Source organism: Staurois parvus, unplaced genomic scaffold (assembly GCF_062004578.1).
Source record: "Staurois parvus isolate SC_StPar_1 unplaced genomic scaffold, SC_StPar_1.0 ptg000088l, whole genome shotgun sequence".
Classification (NCBI taxonomy): Eukaryota; Metazoa; Chordata; class Amphibia; order Anura; family Ranidae; genus Staurois; species Staurois parvus.
Window position 1 is genome coordinate 2,866,634 of NW_028317884.1, and position 19,327 is coordinate 2,885,960.

A 19,327-nucleotide genomic window follows, 5' to 3' on the forward strand; every position below is an offset into this window, starting at 1 on the left:
CATGGGAAAAAAAGTGGAGAAAAGTGGAAAGACAACACTGGACCCTCAGGTACACTCCACTGGTGTTGTCATCGTAAGATATTAATGTTGGAGTAAAAGATCAGGCTCCTGGACAGGCGGCTTCTACACCCCAGATGATCTCCACAGTCTCCCTGGCTTGTAGTGTATTGTAAGAAGAGTTGAAATTGAAGCACCACACAACTGCTAAGAGGTCCAGATACAACTTTTTTCAATTAAAAGTCAGGGGTATAATTTGAGAAGTAGCCAATGCGTTTCTGGGGTCCAAGTGCTCTCTTCATCATGGAAAAAAAAAAAGACAGTCTACCTGCCGCTTCAAGCTATTTACCACCTCCATACCACCTTCTGAGCATACCTCCTCACAGATATGCCAGGGCATGGTAAATATTCAGGCCAGTCATTTGAATTTCCCACCCAATGCACTGGAAGCTTTTTCCAGAGGCAGGGGGGACAACTAAACTCCTAGCTTGTGAAACCATGATCAGACCAAGGAGAATGATCACTGCTTCTCTGATTAAAGGAGAAAGCCAAAGCTAAATTTACCTTGCATCCTATAGGCCCCTTTCACATGTGTGGTCTGATTGGGTCTGCCTGTCAATTTTTCAGGCGGACCCAATCAGACCCTCTATTCTCATCTATGGAGCAGTGGATGTAAATGGACTTGTGTTCGTTTACACTTGCCTATATCCTATCTACCAAAACCAAACAGAAGGGGATCTGTTCTTCTCTGTCTGGGTGTATCATATTGGAGAACAGTTGGGCATAAACAAACAGCTGGTCCATTTACAACCGGCCACCTATACAGCAGAGTGGGCTGTGTTCCTGTCCACTCTGCATAAACTGAGTGAACCCAGATCTGTCATCCACCCGCTCTCAGAGGATCAGCAAATCTCAATGCTGTAACTGCTACATCTGCAGTACAGCTTGCTCCGTTGAACAACATCAGACTCACCAGATGAAATAATAGAAAGAAATCCAAAAAAAGGAATAATGCAGCCATTACATCTAAGAACTGTTAACCTGCAATATAATAAATGTTTGCTTTTGGGTTTAATACTGCTTTAAAGTGGTTCTAAAGGCTCAAGTTTTTTTCACCTTCATGCATTCATGCATATGCATGAAGGTAAAAACCTTTTGTGTGCAGCAGCCCCCCCCCCCATACTCACCTAAGCCCCCTCTCAATCCAGTGATGTGCAATGGAGTCTTGGCTATCCTGGGACTCCCTCTTCTCATTGGGAGAGCCAGTGAGAAGAGAGAGGGGGCATGGCCGAGAAGAGGCTCTGTTTGTGAATGGACACATGGAGCAACAGGTGCCCCCATAGCAAGCTAATTGCTCTGGGGGCACCCGACAGGAGGGAGGGGCCAGTAGAGCCTTTGGGCGACCCAAGAAGAGGAGGATTCAGGCTGCTATGTGCAAAACCACTGCACACAGCAGGTAAGTATAGGCATATTTGTTATTTTTTCTTAAAAAGAAAACCTTTAGAATCACTTTATGACCAGGGGTAGAGGAATAAGTTGTAATATTTTCCTTATTACTCATTCATCCAGCAGCTGGTGCTCTCCTTTTCTCTCCAGTGCTCCAAATTTGCCCTGGCCATCCTCACATACAGTTCAAAAATAGGGAATGAAAAAGAACTGTCAAAAGACCCACATAACAAGGTAATGGAACTTTACAAAAATGGAAAAGAATATAAAAAGATTTCCAAAGCCTTGAATATACTAGTCAGTACTGTTCAATCATGTGTTAAGAAGAAAATTCGAGGATCTCTTAATACCAAGCCAAGACAGGGTAGACTAAGAAAGACTGCAGCCACAACTGTCAGAAGAATTGTTTGGTATACTGTACAAAAAAACCCACATATAACCTCAGGAAAAATACAGGCTATTCTGGAAGAAGTTGATGTGACTGTTTTTAAGGAGCATGATGTAATCTTCTGAGCACAATTGTAGATGTGTGTGAATTTGACTATGGACTTATAATAAGATACCAGCACAACTGACTATGTAGTTCTATGACTATGTAGACTATGTAGAGTCCGCTTGAGAAACTGGGATTCTTGTGGAAGGCTGAACCAATAGATGAAACTTAATTCTGCTCAATATTAATGTTATTGCTTTATAAAAAGTAATTCACCTTAACTTCCATAATAAGGCACAGGTTATACTATTCAAGTCCAAATAACTCATTCCACAGGAATGAATGAAATATCCCAGGTACATGGGTGCACATAACTAGACATGATATCCCCCTTAAAACAAATATAAAATACAAATCCATACAGGAAACCAACCTTATGTAATATGGTAAGCTAGCACCTCTTTGGGCCAAACATACATAAAGTCAGCAGAGCAGCCTGGGTAAGGGATCCCCATGAGGGTATTTATATATTCCCCTCACTGTTATACACGCCTCTCTTTACATGCCCTCACCTGCATTATATCCTTGTTGCCCACCTTTCTTAGTTTGCCCCAGTTGCTCGAGGGGCACTGACACCCCTCCTACATGGACGAAGCTGCTCGGAAAAGGCAGAAGTCATCTTGGTGGAACACTAAGGGTGGAAGCACAGCTAATGCTATCTTGTTGACTGGCTGGCCTGGATCTAGGGAACTCCTACCCCAGAGAAACTGAGCAGTGTCACGCTGCTTACACTTATTTACATTTGATTTGTAATTTCCTTGTGGGCCAGACAGGTATAACCAAAGGGCCAGATGTGGCCCAGGGGAAATAAAATGCCCAGGTATGAGTTGTAGTGAATTACCTGTGCATCTGATTATGAAGTTATAGTGAAAATACAGCACATCTTTCTATGAATAAATATTATTATTATACAGTATTTATATAGCGTCAAAGGGTATGCTCAGCGCTGTACAATAGCAAGGGGGATAGAACATGAGACAAGACAGTAACAATACAATTAGAGATGAGCGAATCGAACATGACGAAGTGGAATTCGTTTCGAAGATTAGGAAAATTCAATTCGCGCCGAATCCGAAAATTAGCAAACTTCGGATGCACGAATCGAATTTTCCCAAAAATGGCGGCGACATGTGTGGCGACGGAGCGGGGATCTCTGGGAAGGCGCGCAGACAAGGCGCGCTGACCCATAATGCATTCATTCATTCATGACATGTGATTGCATTAGCCAATCAGCAGCCAGCCAGCCAGCACTGTGTAATGGTGGAGCTATAAATCGCGGCCATCTTAGAATTCTCCATTAGCCTCCGGTCATTCAAGAGAGACAGACCTCTGTGTATTAGGGACAGAGTTAGGGCCACAGAGACTTTAGGGCCACAGAATCGTTACTTAGGGACACAGAATTGTTACTCAGGGACACAGAATTGTTACTCAGGGACACAGAATTGTTACTCAGGGACAGACACAGAATTGTTACTCAGGGACACAGAATTGTTACTCAGGGACACAGAATCGTTACTGAGGGACACAGAATCGTTACTCGGGGACACAGAATTGTTACTCGGGGACACAGAATTGTTACTGAGGGACACAGAGTCGTTACTGAGGGACACAGAGTCGTTACTCAGGGACACAGAGTCGTTACTCAGGGACACAGAATCGTTACTCAGGGACACAGAATCGTTACTGAGGGACACAGAATCGTTACTCAGGGACAGACACAGAATTGTTACTCAGGGACAGACACAGAATTGTTACTCAGGGACACAGAATCGTTACACAGGGACACAGAATCGTTACTGAGGGACACAGAATCGTTACTCAGGGACACAGAATCGTTACTCAGGGACACAGAATCGTTACTGAGGGACACAGAATCGTTACTGAGGGACACAGAATCGTTACTGAGGGACACAGAATCGTTACTCAGGGACACAGAATCGTTACTCAGGGACACAGAATCGTTACTCAGGGACACAGAATCGTTACTGAGGGACACAGAATCGTTACTCAGGGACACAGAATCGTTACTCAGGGACACAGAATCGTTACTGAGGGACACAGAATCGTTACTGAGGGACACAGAATCGTTACTCAGGGACACAGAAGTGTTACTCAGGGACACAGAATCGTTACTCAGGGACACAGAATCGTTACTCAGGGACACAGAATCGTTGAATTAAAGAGTATGTCAGACAACATGCAGAGGAGTGGCAGAGGAGGCAATGTTTCAGGAGCGAGCAGACGTGGCAGCAGAGGAAGGGGTCGAGGCAGCACTAGTCGCAGCCAGAGGCCAGTGCTCCCGGTGTCATCCAGCGGTCGTGTCTCCACCGACAACCCTGCCGTCATCGATTGGTTGGCTCGGTCGTCTTCCTCTTCCCAGGTCACCTCTGACACCTACAGCCAACGGTCGGTGGGTACGTCAGACACAACCGTTAGTTGGCATGGCCCGGGAGCAAGCCCACTGAAATCACGTGTCCTCTACCTGCCCCTGTCCTTTGGTGTTCCCTCACCAAGCGAAGTATCGCATGCTGTGGGCTCAGCCCCACTGTACAGTGAGGAAGAGCTAACAGAGGGCGGTCAGGAACGGGGGGAGACATCCGCCTCTTCAGCAGCCAGGCGAAGAAGTACTGGCGAGGAGAGTGGCTCGGTAGCCGGTCTAGAGACAGGTCTGTCTCCTGACCCACACGCAGCCGAGGGGGCTAGTAGTGAGGCGGAGACCCTAATTGATGATGATGAGGCTGATCGCACTTGGCAGCCTCGTCGTCATCAGGCTATTGCTTCCGCATCATCAGGAGAAGAGGGTGCCAGCTTGGCAGCAAGCAAAACAGTCGGTGGGTTGCCCAGGAGGCAGCAGGGTCGCAGCAGTGTCAGTGGAGGCAAACGGCCACGGAGTAGAGCACCAGCTCCACTGCAGCCTACCACCACGGCCAGTAGTGGTGCCGGTGTGCACGGAGGAAGTAGCAGTCAGCCAGTGAGGAGTAGCGGGGGGAAAGTTTCCTACTCGGCGGTGTGGCAATTTTTCTTCAAGCCGCCCGAGGAAGTAAACGTAGCTGTATGTCGACTATGTGGCCAGAAAGTCAAGCGTGGCCAGGGGGCCCATGTTGGGACTACAGCGTTGCGTCAGCATATGCAGCGTCGCCATTCGGTGGCCTGGGAAAACTGTGATAAAGATACGGCGGTTCTGCCTGCCCCAGCGCCCGCTCCATCACCCGCTCCGTTACTTGCTCCGTCACCCGACGTCAATCGCCCTCTATCAGCCAGTCAAGGTTCCAACACCTCTGCTGAGGGGAGTTGTCGCTCGTTGGCATCTTCCGCTCGTTCAGATGCTCCTTCTCCTGCTGCTCCTCTTCACGGATTCCGTCAGCAGTCTTTCTTGGAATCCGTTTCCAAGAGACAACAGTTTGCGAGCACGCACCCGACGGTGCAGAAGCTGAACGTCCTCCTGTCCAAGTTGCTGGTGCTGCAGTCCCTCCCTTTCCAAGTGGTGGACTCAGCACCTTTCCGAGAAATGATGGCTTGTGCCGCGCCGCGGTGGAGAGTGCCAAGCCGGCATTTCTTCGCCAAAAAGGCAGTGCCAGCCCTGCATTCACATGTAGAAGAGATGGTGGGCCAGTCTTTGAGCATGTCGGTCTCTGCCAAAGTGCACGGCAGCGCCGACGTGTGGAGCTGTAACTACGGTCAGGGACAGTACATGTCATTTACGGCCCAGTGGGTGAACGTGGTGCCGGCACAGCCGCACCAGCAACTTGGACAGGTCACGCCGCTTTTGCCTCCACGTTTGCACGTCCTTGGTCCAGCAAAGATGTCCGCCTCTACCACCTCTTCTTCCGCCGTGTCCTCAGCCGCCACCCCCGTGCCAAGTCCCATTACCCAACCGGCATATCACATGTGCAGGGCGCAACGGTGTCACGCTGTGGTGCACCTGGTATGCCTTGGCGAACGTAGTCAAACAGGGGAGGAACTTCTGAGTGTAATGAACAGAGAAATCGACAGATGGCTGTCTCCGCGCAAACTGAAAATCGGAACCATGTTGACCGACAACGGAAAGAACATGGTGTCTGCTCTGCGTCAAGGAAGGTTGTGCCATGCGCCATGCATGGCTCACGTGTTCAATCTGGATGTCAAGCGGTTCCTAAAATCCACCATCCCACTGCAAGACATCCTTAAAATGTCACGTAAACTTTGCATGCATTTCAGCCATTCCTACACCGCAAAGCACACCCTCCTTGAGCTGCAGCGGCAGAACGGAATTCCACAGCATCGCCTGATCTGCGACGTTGCAACAAGGTGGAATTCAACCCTACATATGTTAGACCGCCTTTACGAACAGCGAAAGGCCATCACCGATTTCCTGATGTTACAAGCGGATAAAGGTACTCCCCTGTGTAACTTAGATGTCAGCCATTGGCAGCTCATACGTGACACCTGCCGCTTGCTCAGGCCCTTTGAGGAGGCCACGCTATTCGTGAGTCGGCAGGACTATGGGATGAACGACGTCATTCCTCTGTTGCACGTCCTGGAACAAATACTGTTAACAATGGCTGGTCAGGGTGCGGTAGACGTGGCGCACAGATCTCAACGCCACATGACCCCTGTGGGGGCAGGACAGGAAGAAGAGGAGGAGGTAGAGGAGGACATTGGTGCTCAGGAATTATTGAGTGAAATGGGTGGTTTTTCCACTCAGCGGACAGGAGTGGAGGAGCAGGAGCATCTGGTAGAGGAGGAGGAGGAGGAGACAGAGGACCCAGACGCACCGTGGCAGTATGCTGTGGAGATGGAGGCAGGGAGTCCCTCGCATTCCTTGGCACAAATGGCCCATAGCATGCTCGGTTGCTTGCGTAGCGACAGCCGAATAATAACCATCAGACAGAGGGATGACTTTTGGCTGTCCACCTTGTTGGACCCTCGCTACCGTTCAAAAATGGTGGCCTTTTTCACACCTGCTGAGAGGGAGGCCAAAATAACGTACTATAAAAACCACCTATGTAGTCAGTTGGTCTCTGCCTTTCTGCGCCAACGTCCATCCTCAGACACTGTGGGCCCTGTGCGCTCGCGTTCCGCTGCCATGGCAGCAGGGGAGGGGAGGGGTGGGGTGGTAGGAGCAGTGGCAGCTCCACCAGCAGCGGCTGCCTCAGTCTGCAGTCGATGATGAGTAGCTTTCTTCACCAGCGCAGTGAGGAAACTACTAACCAGCCGCAGCAGCAGCAGCATCAGGTGGACCTGGAGCAGGACCTCAAACAACAGGCTTGGGCCTACTTGGACAGCACCCTGCCAACCGAGGTAGACAATCCCCTTGACTACTGGGCAACGAAACTTGACCTTTGGCCCCAACTAGCTGAATTTGCCCTTGAAAAGCTGTCATGCCCGGCCAGTAGCGTGGCATCGGAGCGCGTGTTTAGTGCGGCAGGAGGTATTGTAACTCCACGGAGGACACGACTGTCCACCCAAAGTGTGGAGAGACTCACGTTTGTGAAAATGAATCAGGCGTGGATTAGTCTGGATTTCAAACCACCAGTTCCTGACACAACTGACTAAATCCGCCATGAATCATGCCCCAAACATGTTATTATTTTTAACATAGGCCTCTGTATGGCCTTCAATTTAAGCTGCTTACGCTTCGCCACTCTGCCATGGGCCCCTGTACCGCCTCCTCTTGCTGCTGCCAGGTCCAGAGTGTGTCATGGGTCCCTGTACGGCCTCCCATTGCTGCTGTCTCCATCGCCACACTCTGCCATGTGCCACTTTCAGGTCTCCTCACACTGCTGGTGGGTTCCATTTTGTCATAGGGTGCTGGCAGATTACGGGCCTCCCATTGCTGCTGCCAGGCCCGTAATCTGCCATGGGCCCCCGTACCGACTCCTCATGCTGCTGCCAGGCCCGTAATCTGTCATGGGCCCCTGTACCGCCTCCTCATGCTGCTGCCAGGTCCAGAGTGTGTCATGGGTCCCTGTACGGCCTCCCATTGCTGCTGCCAGGCCCGTAATCTGCCATGGGCCCCCGTACCGACTCCTCATGCTGCTGCCAGGCCCGTAATCTGTCATGGGCCCCTGTACCGCCTCCTCATGCTGCTGCCAGGTCCAGAGTGTGTCATGGGTCCCTGTACGGCCTCCCATTGCTGCTGTCTCCATCGCCACACTCTGCCATGTGCCACTTTCAGGTCTCCTCACACTGCTGGTGGGTTCCATTTTGTCATAGGGTGCTGTATGGCCTCCCATTGCTGCTGCCAGGCCCGTAATCTGCCATGGGCCCCCGTACCGACTCCTCATGCTGCTGCCAGGCCCGTAATCTGTCATGGGCCCCTGTACCGCCTCCTCATGCTGCTGCCAGGTCCAGAGTGTGTCATGGGTCCCTGTACGGCCTCCCATTGCTGCTGTCTCCATCGCCACACTCTGCCATGTGCCACTTTCAGGTCTCCTCACACTGCTGGTGGGTTCCATTTTGTCATAGGGTGCTGTATGGCCTCCCATTGCTGCTGCCAGGCCCGTAATCTGCCATGGGCCCCCGTACCGACTCCTCATGCTGCTGCCAGGCCCGTAATCTGTCATGGGCCCCTGTACCGCCTCCTCATGCTGCTGCCAGGTCCAGAGTGTGTCATGGGTCCCTGTACGGCCTCCCATTGCTGCTGTCTCCATCGCCACACTCTGCCATGTGCCACTTTCAGGTCTCCTCACACTGCTGGTGGGTTCCATTTTGTCATAGGGTGCTGGCAGATTACGGGCCTCCCATTGCTGCTGCCAGGCCTGTAATCTGCCATGGGCCCCCGTACCGACTCCTCATGCTGCTGCCAGGCCCGTAATCTGTCATGGGCCCCTGTACCGCCTCCTCATGCTGCTGCCAGGTCCAGAGTGTGTCATGGGTCCCTGTACGGCCTCCCATTGCTGCTGCCAGGCCCGTAATCTGCCATGGGCCCCCGTACCGACTCCTCATGCTGCTGCCAGGCCCGTAATCTGTCATGGGCCCCTGTACCGCCTCCTCATGCTGCTGCCAGGTCCAGAGTGTGTCATGGGTCCCTGTACGGCCTCCCATTGCTGCTGTCTCCATCGCCACACTCTGCCATGTGCCACTTTCAGGTCTCCTCACACTGCTGGTGGGTTCCATTTTGTCATAGGGTGCTGTATGGCCTCCCATTGCTGCTGCCAGGCCCGTAATCTGCCATGGGCCCCCGTACCAACTCCTCATGCTGCTGCCAGGCCCGTAATCTGTCATGGGCCCCTGTACCGCCTCCTCATGCTGCTACCAGGTCCAGAGTGTGTCATGGGTCCCTGTACGGCCTCCCATTGCTGCTGTCTCCATCGCCACACTCTGCCATGTGCCACTTTCAGGTCTCCTCACACTGCTGGTGGGTTCCATTTTGTCATAGGGTGCTGGCAGATTACGGGGCTCCCATTGCTGCTGCAAGGCCCGTAATCTGCCATGGGCCCCCGTACCAACTCCTCATGCTGCTGCCAGGTCCGTAATCTGTCATGGGCCCCTGTACCGCCTCCTCAAGCTGCTGCCAGGTCCAGAGTGTGTCATGGGTCCCTGTACGGCCTCCCATTGCTGCTGCCAGGCCCGTAATCTGCCATGGGCCCCCGTACCGACTCCTCATGCTTCTGCCAGGCCCATAATCTGTCATGGGCCCCTGTACCGCCTCCTCATGCTGCTGCCAGGTCCAGAGTGTGTCATGGGTCCCTGTACGGCCTCCCATTGCTGCTGTCTCCATCGCCACACTCTGCCATGTGCCACTTTCAGGTCTCCTCACACTGCTGGTGGGTTCCATTTTGTCATAGGGTGCTGGCAGATTACGGGCCTCCCATTGCTGCTGCCAGGCCCGTAATCTGCCATGGGCCCCCGTACCGACTCCTCATGCTGCTGCCAGGCCCATAATCTGTCATGGGCCCCTGTACCGCCTCCTCATGCTGCTGCCAGGTCCAGAGTGTGTCATGGGTCCCTGTACGGCCTCCCATTGCTGCTGTCTCCATCGCCACACTCTGCCATGTGCCACTTTCAGGTCTCCTCACACTGCTGGTGGGTTCCATTTTGTCATAGGGTGCTGGCAGATTACGGGCCTCCCATTGCTGCTGCCAGGCCCGTAATCTGCCATGGGCCCCCGTACCGACTCCTCATGCTGCTGCCAGGCCCGTAATCTGTCATGGGCCCCTGTACCGCCTCCTCATGCTGCTGCCAGGTCCAGAGTGTGTCATGGGTCCCTGTACGGCCTCCCATTGCTGCTGTCTCCATCGGCACTCTCTGCCATGTGCCACTTTCAGGTCTCCTCACACTGCTGGTGGGTTCCATTTTGTCATAGGGTGCTGTATGGCCTCCCATTGCTGCTGCCAGGCCCGTAATCTGCCATGGGCCCCCGTACCGACTCCTCATGCTGCTGCCAGGCCCGTAATCTGTCATGGGCCCCTGTACCGCCTCCTCATGCTGCTGCCAGGTCCAGAGTGTGTCATGGGTCCCTGTACGGCCTCCCATTGCTGCTGTCTCCATCGCCACACTCTGCCATGTGCCACTTTCAGGTCTCCTCACACTGCTGGTGGGTTCCATTTTGTCATAGGGTGCTGTATGGCCTCCCATTGCTGCTGCCAGGCCCGTAATCTGCCATGGGCCCCCGTACCGACTCCTCATGCTGCTGCCAGGCCCGTAATCTGTCATGGGCCCCTGTACCGCCTCCTCATGCTGCTGCCAGGTCCAGAGTGTGTCATGGGTCCCTGTACGGCCTCCCATTGCTGCTGTCTCCATCGCCACACTCTGCCATATGCCACTTTCAGGTCTCCTCACACTGCTGGTGGGTTCCATTTTGTCATAGGGTGCTGGCAGATTACGGGCCTCCCATTGCTGCTGCCAGGCCCGTAATCTGCCATGGGCCCCCGTACCGACTCCTCATGCTGCTGCCAGGCCCGTAATCTGTCATGGGCCCCTGTACCGCCTCCTCATGCTGCTGCCAGGTCCAGAGTGTGTCATGGGTCCCTGTACGGCCTCCCATTGCTGCTGCCAGGCCCGTAATCTGCCATGGGCCCCCGTACCGACTCCTCATGCTGCTGCCAGGCCCGTAATCTGTCATGGGCCCCTGTACCGCCTCCTCATGCTGCTGCCAGGTCCAGAGTGTGTCATGGGTCCCTGTACGGCCTCCCATTGCTGCTGTCTCCATCGCCACACTCTGCCATGTGCCACTTTCAGGTCTCCTCACACTGCTGGTGGGTTCCATTTTTTCATAGGGTGCTGTATGGCCTCCCATTGCTGCTGCCTCCACCGCCACACTGTGGCTCCACACTCTGGTTTTGGCCCCGTGACTGCCCAAATGAGTGAACTGTGTGGTGATTCTAAGATCGACGGCACTCATCTGCATGTCATACTGACTGTCAGTATTATTTCTCTTCCCCAGCAGACTCCAAGGGCATTTAAATTAAAGGTACAGTGTTCTGCACTAATATAAAGGCTCTCTGAAGCCTAGAAACACCCTTTTTATAAGTTAAATTCGCAGCGAATATATTCGACTCGAATCGAATTTATTCCGCGAATTCGCCGAATCAGCCGAATCGAATTTTTGAATAATTCGCTCATCTCTAAATACAATACACAAGGGGTTCGAGGGCCCTGCTCTTTCTGGAAATGTTACAAATAATATACTTGTATAATACTTATACTAAGTCTGACATAGAAAGCATCATATAAACACAGTGATTTAAAGTATAAAATATTCCAATTTACTTACATGAACCTGCTACAAAGTTGTAACTATGACATTTCATTCTTTCACTCCATTTCACAGCTGGGAGAATCCTGTGATGTAACCAAACCAGCACATTTACATCTACAGGCCGCTGTAGTTTCCCTATATGTCTGATCCAAGCTTTGGCCTGTATAATGACAGAAGGTTTTCATGTTGTCCTAGGCCATCATTTATCATTATACCTTCTGTAGTACAATTTGTTATTTTTTTTCTATGTCTTCAAAACATAATATTGCACCATTACTGTATTTGTACAAAGGGCACACTTTTCTTCATCCTTTTATACAATGGTGCATAGCAGAACTTTCCATGTATGCAAAGAGATCTGCTGTATGGCTGGGATATATGCAAAGGTAAAGCGGGCCTTCACCTCACCCCGTAGGCCATGTATCAGCATTACCATATTATATTATCATTTTGAGTAAACAATATCTCACTTTACCCAGGTACTGTCCTGACCTATAGCTTAGGCAAATATCATATAATCTCTGGCTATTTGAATCACTGAGAATACTACCTCAATAGAAACTGTAGACAGACTGTTGCTTTCGATCAGACAGACCCTGTCTGGTACCCCTGCTGTAAAATAAGAGGAGAAATAAGACAGAATGATTGTGTAGCACAACTATACAAATATAATAAGCAAATATGCACACATATAATTACAAATTATACATGGAAACAATAGCATAGACTGCTAAAACTATTCATATTAAATTGATCTTTCTTTAAAAAACTTAAATTCTTTAAAAAAACTAGAGTTGCTCTTTAAAAAATGCCCAGAAAAGCCTAGGAAGGCAGATTTCACTGAAGGATTGTGAGGATGAAATAAATAAATAGGGGACTGGAGGTGATAGTCAAGAAGGACAAAGTGTGAATGAACGTCAGCAGGGGTTCATGGCAGGAGCCTTTACGTTATCCCTGACCTTCATGTTACTACTCTGCTCTTTCTTGTCCATTTATTATATATACAATCAATGCATTTTGTTCTGCCAAATCTTCACCATTGCTTTAACCCCAACATAAGTCAGCAGGTCAATAATAATTAGGAGGAGACATTAAAAACTCCAAATTATCACTGGTTCCCTAACACATATCAACTCTGTAGACTGTTATCAGTCTTAACAGTCATTGTGTCTTAATTGGCCTAGATATGCCAGCTAGTCATATAAATAATTTCTGGTTAAAGTTGAGGTACATAACGTGAAGTGAAAATGGTGCTTCGTATACATAGAAAATTGTAAATAGTTAAACAAAAGAAAACTGTAAAAATAAAAAAAAAGTAGAATTTCAATTGACAAAGGCTCCAAATGTATTGTTCTTGGGCTGTGTACTGCAATCTGTTAGCTTGCCATAAATCCTGCTGTAGCAGAGGGGATAGGCAGCTTTAGTTTGTGGACAAACATCTCTGTGGAAAAAAATCAAACTCATTAATTCCCTATCTTAAAGTTCAATTTATCTAGGGACGTCCGGCAGGGTGCGAAGGCTGTAGGGAGCGGCCAATCATTGGCCATCACCCCCCCTTACCTTGGCCAATAACTAAGCTGCAAGGGTGAGGGAGGAGGTGAGTTAATGTGAAGTGTAGGTTCACCTGCATTCGATGAGAAGGACTATAAGAAGAAGAAAACTTACAGAGATTGAAGAGGAGGGGAAATAGATTCTATAGGTAGCCATTAAAGGACAGTTAATAGTGCTGCCGGATCAAAGGCAGAAGTAGAACAAAAATAAAAGAACAGGAAGGTGAACTTGGAAGGCGAAACACACTAAGAGAGAAGTTTTGGAGAAAGATCCGAGAGCTGGCGGCGAAGGAGAGAAAGCATCGGGGAATATAGAAAGAGAAATCGAAGAAGGCAAAGTGAACAAAGGAAATGATGATTGCAAAACAAGTGAGATGGAGTGAAAGAAAATAGAGGGAGAGACTAAGACAGAGGGAAGTAGAAAAAGAGGGAGCTGGAGAGAGAGACACGGAAGGAGCAAGGCAAGTGAGAAATGAGACTTTGAGAGAGACAGTGATAGAGTGAGAGATAGTGAGGAAAAGAGAGTGGGGCAGGGAGAGAAGACAAGGTGAGAGAAAGCCAAAGGAGAATAAAGGGAAGAAGAGGGTGGCGAGAAGAGCTAACAGCCCAGGGAAAGTGGGGATATGGAATAATAAATGTAGACCAGAGAAGGCAGACAAACAGAAGTAAGGACAAACAAGGGAGAATGTTAGTACAGGTCAATAGACAAGCCTGGAAACTAGTACGTATTTCCTGAAAGTCCGATCAGTCTCTCTGGAATTCTATTAAACCCACTTTACTAGCTTCCACCAGAATCTGGCAGAGAGTCACTGACTAAATTGGTTCCAGAGCCTTTTCATGGGTTTGACCCAACCTGAAGAGTTTCCCAGCTTTACTGCTGGTGCAATCTCACAAGAACAGGCAATCTAAACCACTGCAACTATGGAGACACACCATCCTGGAGCCTTTATGCTGCCTGCCTACACTGACATTAAATCCCCCGGCTGCCAGTTCGCTGGCCACACTACCTTCCACAAGCTCAGCAGTTCTGTACTGGGGTGCCATCTCCCTATAGGTACTCCGCATGGCATCTCAGACATACTCAGCAGACCCCTGCCTGCTCCACATGGTGGGGTTCTTCCAGCATACCCTGCTGTCCCAGCTTATGGACGAGCTTCAACTACAGGGAGCTGTTTTGGAGAGCAAACAGGTATCATAGCTAAAGGTGGAAACCCATACAGCACACAAGGCCAGACTGCATGGACGGATATCGGTCAGGATTGGAGAGCAGGAAACAGGACACTCAGTAATGGTGAGTAATATGCTGATATTGTTATTGATTTATACATTTCAAAGACTTTTGCTGTGCTGTAATGAAAGTTTAAAGAGATAAAAATATAAAGGACAACACTTGCAATAAATCATTCCTGTATGAGCTAACAATCTTAATGAAAATGCCAGTAATATAAAGGGGAAAAAGGAAGAAATACTGATATAATGGAGTGTTATTAAACAAACTATTCTTACTAATAGAAACAGAAACTTCAAGCATGAAAATGATTAAGGACATAGCCTGTAGAACTTGTACGCTAAAGTATTTATGACCTGTAAAGGTGGTTCAAATCCTATAGAAGATTATATTTGCTGATGTAGGTGGCACTTGCTCTACACCTACACACATTCTGGAGGGACGTTTATTAACATTTCCTGGTATAAAAGGCAGGGAACACAATATGGTTGAGTATCATATAGGAAAACATATGCATTCTGTTTTTCAATAAATATAAAGTATTAATAAGATGAAAAGCTGGACAATGCTAGCAACACACTCAAGTGATATTTTAACAGTTTCAAGCAAAAGAATGCTGCAGATTTCCAGCAAATGTAAATGGTCATATATACTTTATGTCATTCATGAAAAGCATTGAATGAGTAAAGAGTAGCTGGACTAAGTATTAAACATAACCTCTTTCTCAAATTAAAACATGGTTTTAATAGCATAATTATTTTTTGCATGCAAGAAAAAAATCAGTATCTAAACAAATTGTAAGAATTTAAAAACGAGTGAAAACACCAACACTCTGCGCTGCAGTTTCAGAAGCCTATTAAGGTACACCTACTGGCTTACTATCTGTGTCTTATAGTGGCATGTAAAAACATTCACTGTGCAAAAGTTAATACAACATAAACATAAATATTAAAAAATTATTTCCCAAAGTATAAATACATTGGTCAATATGCTTTCTAATAAAAAATTTAAAACATTAGAGTTGAGTTATCTTTAAGGTGCTTAAACAATATAGATGCTCGTTGTTCAATTTGATGATTGCCAACAGTACAGCCACACAATTTATTTCTTTTTTTTTTGTTTTGTCAGTCCCAACAGGAAATACAGATATGTCCTCAAGGAAGAAGCACACTCGCCCCACTTTCACGGGCCATCAAATATTTGCCCTAGAGAAAACCTTTGAACAAACAAAGTATCTTGCGGGTCCAGAAAGGGCACGACTGGCCTTCAGCCTGGGCATGAGTGAATCTCAGGTCAAGGTTGGTATATCTGTGCTTACACACAATGTTTCTGGTGAAGGAAATATTATACTAAGTATGAGAGATAAATTTCTGTATTGTTGTCATATGTACTGTATCATCAATAGACCTAATGTACTTACCTGTAATAGCAGACATGCAAGGTCTCACTTTTGTCATATAAAATGAGACATAGATAGATAGATAGATAGATAGATAGATAGATAGATAGATAGATAGATAGATAGATATTGGAAAAGAACACAAATCCATCTAGTTTAACCATAAATAAATTAGAAACCTGCATAATCAGAACCACAAACTTGCTGGTGATCCAGAAGACAGCTTAAACCTCAGAGAAAAAAAATCCTTCCTGATTCCTTAAGGCAATGGGATACTCTCCAGAGCAATCTACAATGTTTTTTCTTATTATTAGTCATAATTTGGGGATTTTGAAACCCATCCAGCCCTTTTTAGCAATCTACAAAGCTGGATAGAAAAAGCTTGTGCTCTTATTGTGAAGAACAGGAGCTAAGGGTGCCCCTTTGACTTGTATCTTGATATTAAGAACTTTGCGTCAAGTTTACTATGAACTGTTTACATGTAGTATACAAGTTGATAATTTCCCTCTTAATCTCAAAAGAGAATAAATTACAATTATTAATACAGAAACATATTCTTTAGAAATAAAGGCAGATGGATAAACAGATCTTGTGATGTTTATTGTTGTCTTATCAGGTCTGGTTCCAGAACCGGCGAACTAAGTGGCGTAAAAAAAGCAGTATAGACCCCACTAGCCAACCATCCCTTTGCTCCCGAGCTCCTGGTGAACTGACACCTTCAGAGAATGAAGATGATGAATACAGCAAACCACTAGATCCTGATTCAGATGATGAGAAAATCCGCCTGTTACTGCGGAAACACCGAGCAGCATTCTCTGTGCTTAGCTTGACCCCTCACAACTTGTAATAAAGACTAACCCTACAGAATCATATGTCATCAGAGGGAAACCTCAGAATATCATCACTGATCATTTATTACTGGACACAATCATGGACTCCATCATCTGCGATAGGCATCATGTGACTGTAATGGAATGGACCAGAGATAAAAAATACAATACTGTCATAACTACAACCTTGAAATACCATCCACCCCTGTGCGTGTCAGTCTTATAGTCCTATTTATTCTGTGATAAATTCATCTAAGCAAGGCACGGGAATCCTGTCTCTTTGAAATAAGGCCAAGTGAAACTGAAGTTAGATAAGTGAAGTAATACTGCTGACAATATTTTGAGAGGTGTCTTACAAACTTTGAAGAAACAAGATTTATACTTGAGTCAGCAAAAATTAAGGGAGAGTAATGTATTACATTTTAATGAAATAAAAAAAAATGTTTTCAGAGCACAGACAATATGCAATCACTGTATACCTAGAGATACCCATTAGAGAGGCACTATCCGCAAACCTGTTGGTCACAAATAACCAACCCAAACTTTACCTATCTGCTCAAATGTTGAAAGCAGGGTTGGATTATTTGAGACATCATCTGCCAGTATTCTATGGGGAGGTCAACCAATGACAAATTAACTTTCTTGCCAACTGCATGTCCACTAACTTTTCAAGAAGGTCTTACAATTTTAAAACAGCAAAATGAAATAAATTCATAGGGCCTTACAGTAAAGACATATAGCTGAACATAGATAGCATATATTTTCTGGTATATTTATGGAGGAATCAACTTCACAAACTATTGTCTAGATCACCAGTACACAATAGATTCTTGTCTTAAGTCTCTGGGTACCTTCATTGTCATGTAGATATATACAGTTTACAATGTTTAGAAGTGTACTATGTTTTTGATCAGGAAGGTTTACTAAATATGAATAGAAAGAGCTGTCAGATTATACATGTGGTTTTCCAATAAATTCAAATCTTAGAAAAGCACACAGCGCTTTAAAGGTGACTCAAACTGGACTTAAATATCAGGGACATTTCCAGTGATAAGTCTAACTTGGGGATGTCCATGGAATGAAATTCAGTTAACAGCTATGAATGATAATTCATTAAAAATAAGCATCAACTATTGGTGGAAGCAGCACCGCAAAACTCAGCAGGACGACGTCAAACACAGCCGAATTTTCACAGCGGAGTTCTAGAATCTGCATAACACAGTTTTACTGCATTGCAGCTAATGCGTTCAAAACAAAAACAAATTTTATATTTAACATACAATCCAGCCAAGAGGAGTACATATCCTATATACTCTGCACTTTGATGGGGGATTGCTTATCCTGAACATTCTGGATCACTTGGTGCTCCTAATCGCTGTGCCTAAAGAGTTAACCTGAATCAGCACACATAAAAGACAGTGAACACCAATGAAAGAAGCATCCACATTGTCTCTGCTGCCATTGCTCCAAAGATCTCACCCTACAAATGTATCAACTCTATGAACTTTGCACCCTATATCTGTGAAGCCTCTAATATTGGACTTCAAATATTCGTATCTGCAACACTGCTCTTGGTTGTTAATGATGTACGCATAAGAGGTTTTCTTGTGAAGCATATGTTACAGCAAAAATGTGTATCCAACAAATACATTAAAACAAAACCAGATCCAATTTTGCATTGTTTGTAGATAGAAAGGGTTAAATGATGGAATATGGCACTCCTCATTAGGGCGTGCCAGGACATGGAATTAGAGGGTCAGGTCATTTATCTTAATGAGGTTTGATAAGCGAAGGTGTAAAGCATTTGTCATTTTCTCCAATTACAGATAATGAGTATCATTATGGTCAGAGGTTTACAAGCTTGTGCAATTACTTTAAGAGGACCTATCTATACACGCAGCAGTATAAAAAAAAAAGAAAACCAGTCATGACTAGGCTTTCATAAATATAACATTCAATCAAAAAAAATTATAGTTATATACGCTTTCTTGAAAGATTTATATTTGGTCTTTTATTTAGCTTTACTTGCTTATCTAATTCAGACTTTTCAGCCATAGTAGAGTAGGGTGAAAGTTCATCTGAAAATGAAACGTTGCCTCCTGGTTAAAGTGGTTCTAAGGGCTTAAGGTTTTTTACATTAATACATTCTCTGTATTTAGGTTAAAAAAAAAAAAACTTCTATGCCATGATTCCCCCCCCAAGCCCCCCCATTATACTTACCTGAGCTTGATCTTATTCCAGCATTGTGACCAAGAGCAACGTCTCTCCACTCTCTCCCTCCTCACTGGACAGATTGATAGCAGCATGAGCCATTGGCACCTGCTGATGTCAATCAAAGCCTGTAAAGAGGGAGTTCGGGACTAGGCCAGGCTGTGTTGTCTGTGTCTATAGCTACAGACAGCACAGCTCGGGGAGTGTCGCCAGGAGACCCCAGAAGAGGATGATCGGGGCTGCTCTGTACAAAACCACTACACAGAGCAGGTAACATGGCATGTTTATAAAAAAAAAAGGTTTACAATCACTTTCACCTGACCTCAAACCCTGTTTCCCAGTTTCTAAGTATGCATTGCTGTTTCCAGTAACAATGCAAAGAGATATATAACACCAACAGGCCTCATATGTTTGATACAATTATATACACATAGTAGACAGTAGAGATGATTTACTAAAGGCAAATAGAGTGTTCACTTTGCAAGGTAAAT

At 46.7% G+C, this 19,327-nt stretch overlaps 1 protein-coding gene across 1 annotated transcript; it reads left to right on the forward strand.

Moving 5' to 3' along the window:
* The first annotated feature begins 13,278 nt into the window (after positions 1-13,278).
* Positions 13,279-18,296, forward strand: NKX6-3 (NK6 homeobox 3). Its single transcript, XM_089670270.1, has 3 exons — positions 13,279-14,459; positions 15,525-15,694; positions 16,412-18,296. The coding sequence occupies exons 1-3, from the start codon at positions 14,090-14,092 to the stop codon at positions 16,640-16,642; spliced, it is 771 nt and encodes a 256-aa protein (XP_089526396.1). The 5' UTR covers positions 13,279-14,089; the 3' UTR covers positions 16,643-18,296.
* Positions 18,297-19,327: the final 1,031 nt, after the last annotated feature.